A 2,474-nucleotide genomic window follows, 5' to 3' on the forward strand; every position below is an offset into this window, starting at 1 on the left:
TATAGCGCAACTGCGATAGAAAAAGATCATAAATCGTGTAACCGGGTACACGTCGGTTAGAAGTCCCTTTTACACGTGTAGAAAAAATTGTAAACGTTGACACCCCTAATGGTGACGTTATTTAATTCAATTTATGTTCACTCGTTTTTGAGCTAATTTCTTTACTTTTGTACAGGAATACCAACACCTCATTGAAATATGAGGAGATCATTTCCAAAAGTGATCTGAACCAATCAGGATCTCCTGCAGTCTACCAGCTGAAACCAAAGAAAGAGAATATTGGGACTCTGACAAGAATGACTGTTGGTGAAAAAAATCCAAACAAGATAAATAAAACCATCTTGTTTGTGGGAGAAACAGGAGCAGGAAAATCTACTCTGATCAATGCTCTGGTCAACTACGCCATGGGAGTGAAGTGGGAGGACGATATCTGGTTTCAGATCGTAGAGGACGAGAAGAAAAGTCAATCAAAGAGTCAGACAGCAGATGTGACTGAGGACGAGGAGAAAAGTCAAACAGAAAGTCAGACAGCAGATGTGACTGAGGACGAGGAGAAAAGTCAAACAGAAAGTCAGACACCAGATGTGACTGAGGGCGAGAAGAAAAGTCAAACAGAAAGTCAGACAGCAGATGTGACCGTGTACGAGATCTTTGGTTTTGAAGGTAAAACTCTGCCCTACTCTCTGACCATCATCGATACTCCTGGATACGGAGACACCAGAGGGACCGAACACGATGCCATCATCAGTGAAAGATTATTAGACTTGTTTCGCTCAGACGATGGAGTTCATGAGGTTGATGCAGTCGGTCTGGTGATAAAAGCGAGCGAGAATCGACTGAATGACCGACTGACGTACGTCTTTAATTCAGTGGTGTCTCTGTTTGGAAAAGATATGGAGAACAACATTGTGGCGCTCTTCACACACTCAAACGGTGTGACTCCTGAAAATGTCCTGAAAGCTCTCGAGACTGCAAATATTAAATGTGCCAAAGATGAGAACAAGACGATTCATTTCATGTTTGATAACTGCAGGGGCACACAGAGAACAGAGGAAAATACGCTTTCTCTAAAACATCTATGGGCCTTAACAGACGCCCAAATGGGTAAATTCACTGGTTTCCTGGAAGTATGTTCCCCTCAGAACCTGACGGCAACTGTTGAAGTGTTGAACAGTCGCATCAGACTGACAGCCTGCATCCACAACCTGCAGGAGAGAATTGAGTTTATTGACGTGAAACAGGAAGAAATCCAACAGACTGAGGAAGCTCTGAAGAAATATGAAGCAGAGATGAAGAACAATGAAAACTTCACTGTAGAAGTCAATGAGGTCTTCAAAGTTAAAGAACCTGTCAGTGAGCGGAGGTGGTGGGCTTTTGGGTTAAATTATGGAGGAGCTGTCTGCTGCACCGTCTGCAAGGAGAACTGTCACTTTCCATGCACACTGGCCTGGTATCCAAAACACTGTGAGGTCATGGAAGAAAAATGCACCGTGTGTACCAAGAAGTGTCCTGTATCAGCTCATGTGAAAGAAAAACAGTGCACTGTATGTGAAGATGAGTGTTGTGTACCACATCATGTTAAAGGAAAACAGTGCCCTGTGTGTGAGGGAAAGACCAATGAATCAGATCATGTTAAAAAAATGTGGAGGTATGCGATGAAGACAAGGAAAGTTCAGAAGACCAAACAAGACATCATAGACAAGTATTACAAGGGTAAAGCCGGCTGTGACCAGTCAACGAGCCTTTTGGAAACTCTCCAGAAGAAGAAAGAAGAACTTGAGAAAGAAAAAGATCAGTTGTTGGAGGAGTCCTTCCAACATGTTGTCAAACTGGAGCAGATGGCCCTAAATGTTAATTCAGTGTCCACTTATGTCCACCTGGGCTTCCTGATTGAGAAGATGAACGACAAAGGGGAAACAGAGAAGGTCCAGAGACTGGAAGAGATGAAACGTCGAATGGATGAAGATAAAGGAACAGAAGCAGCATCCTGGTACAGCTTTGGTAGAATAAAAGCAGTCGGTAAAGCAGTCGGTGAAGCAGTCGGTGAAGCAGTCGGTAAAGCAGTCGGTAAAGCAGTCGGTAAAGCAAGAAAGAAGTAAGTTTTGGGTGACCAGAGTGATTGTGAGCAGACAGCTGTGTAGAAAACAAGATCTACACTGATGATGAAATTCACTCTTCGTCTATTTGCTGTGGTGTTGATGTAATAACTTCATGATAAAATCTAAATGTAATCACCTTTGAAAGTTTCCAAAGTTTGCCCTCTGTGTGATGCAGCGACTGTTTCTGTTCTTCCAGTTTAACAGCAGTAACTTCACCGTTTCACTCCTTATCTGTTAACTGTGGTGTTGATGTAATAACTCCATAAGAAACCTCACTTTGTTTTGTGTTGTTATGGTAACTTCACTGTACAGATCACAGAATAGTTTTTAACAACTGCTCTGATTTTAATGAAGTGAGGACGCCCCCTGCTGGTT

The 2,474-nt window shown here is 42.6% G+C and overlaps 1 protein-coding gene across 1 annotated transcript; it reads left to right on the forward strand.

Moving 5' to 3' along the window:
• Positions 1-193: 193 nt before the first annotated feature.
• LOC121940039 lies at positions 194-2,461 on the forward strand. The gene has a single exon (XM_042482917.1). It carries the CDS (start codon positions 297-299, stop codon positions 2,097-2,099), a length of 1,803 nt encoding a protein of 600 aa, XP_042338851.1. The 5' UTR covers positions 194-296; the 3' UTR covers positions 2,100-2,461.
• The last annotated feature ends 13 nt before the right edge of the window (positions 2,462-2,474 follow it).

Source organism: Plectropomus leopardus, unplaced genomic scaffold, assembly GCF_008729295.1.
Source record: "Plectropomus leopardus isolate mb unplaced genomic scaffold, YSFRI_Pleo_2.0 unplaced_scaffold7222, whole genome shotgun sequence".
NCBI classification, from domain to species: Eukaryota; Metazoa; Chordata; class Actinopteri; order Perciformes; family Serranidae; genus Plectropomus; species Plectropomus leopardus.

Coding starts and splice junctions, on each gene's coding strand:
- LOC121940039 (XM_042482917.1), top strand. CDS start 297: ATGACTGTTGGTGAAAAAAATCCAAACAAGATAAATAAAACCATCTTG.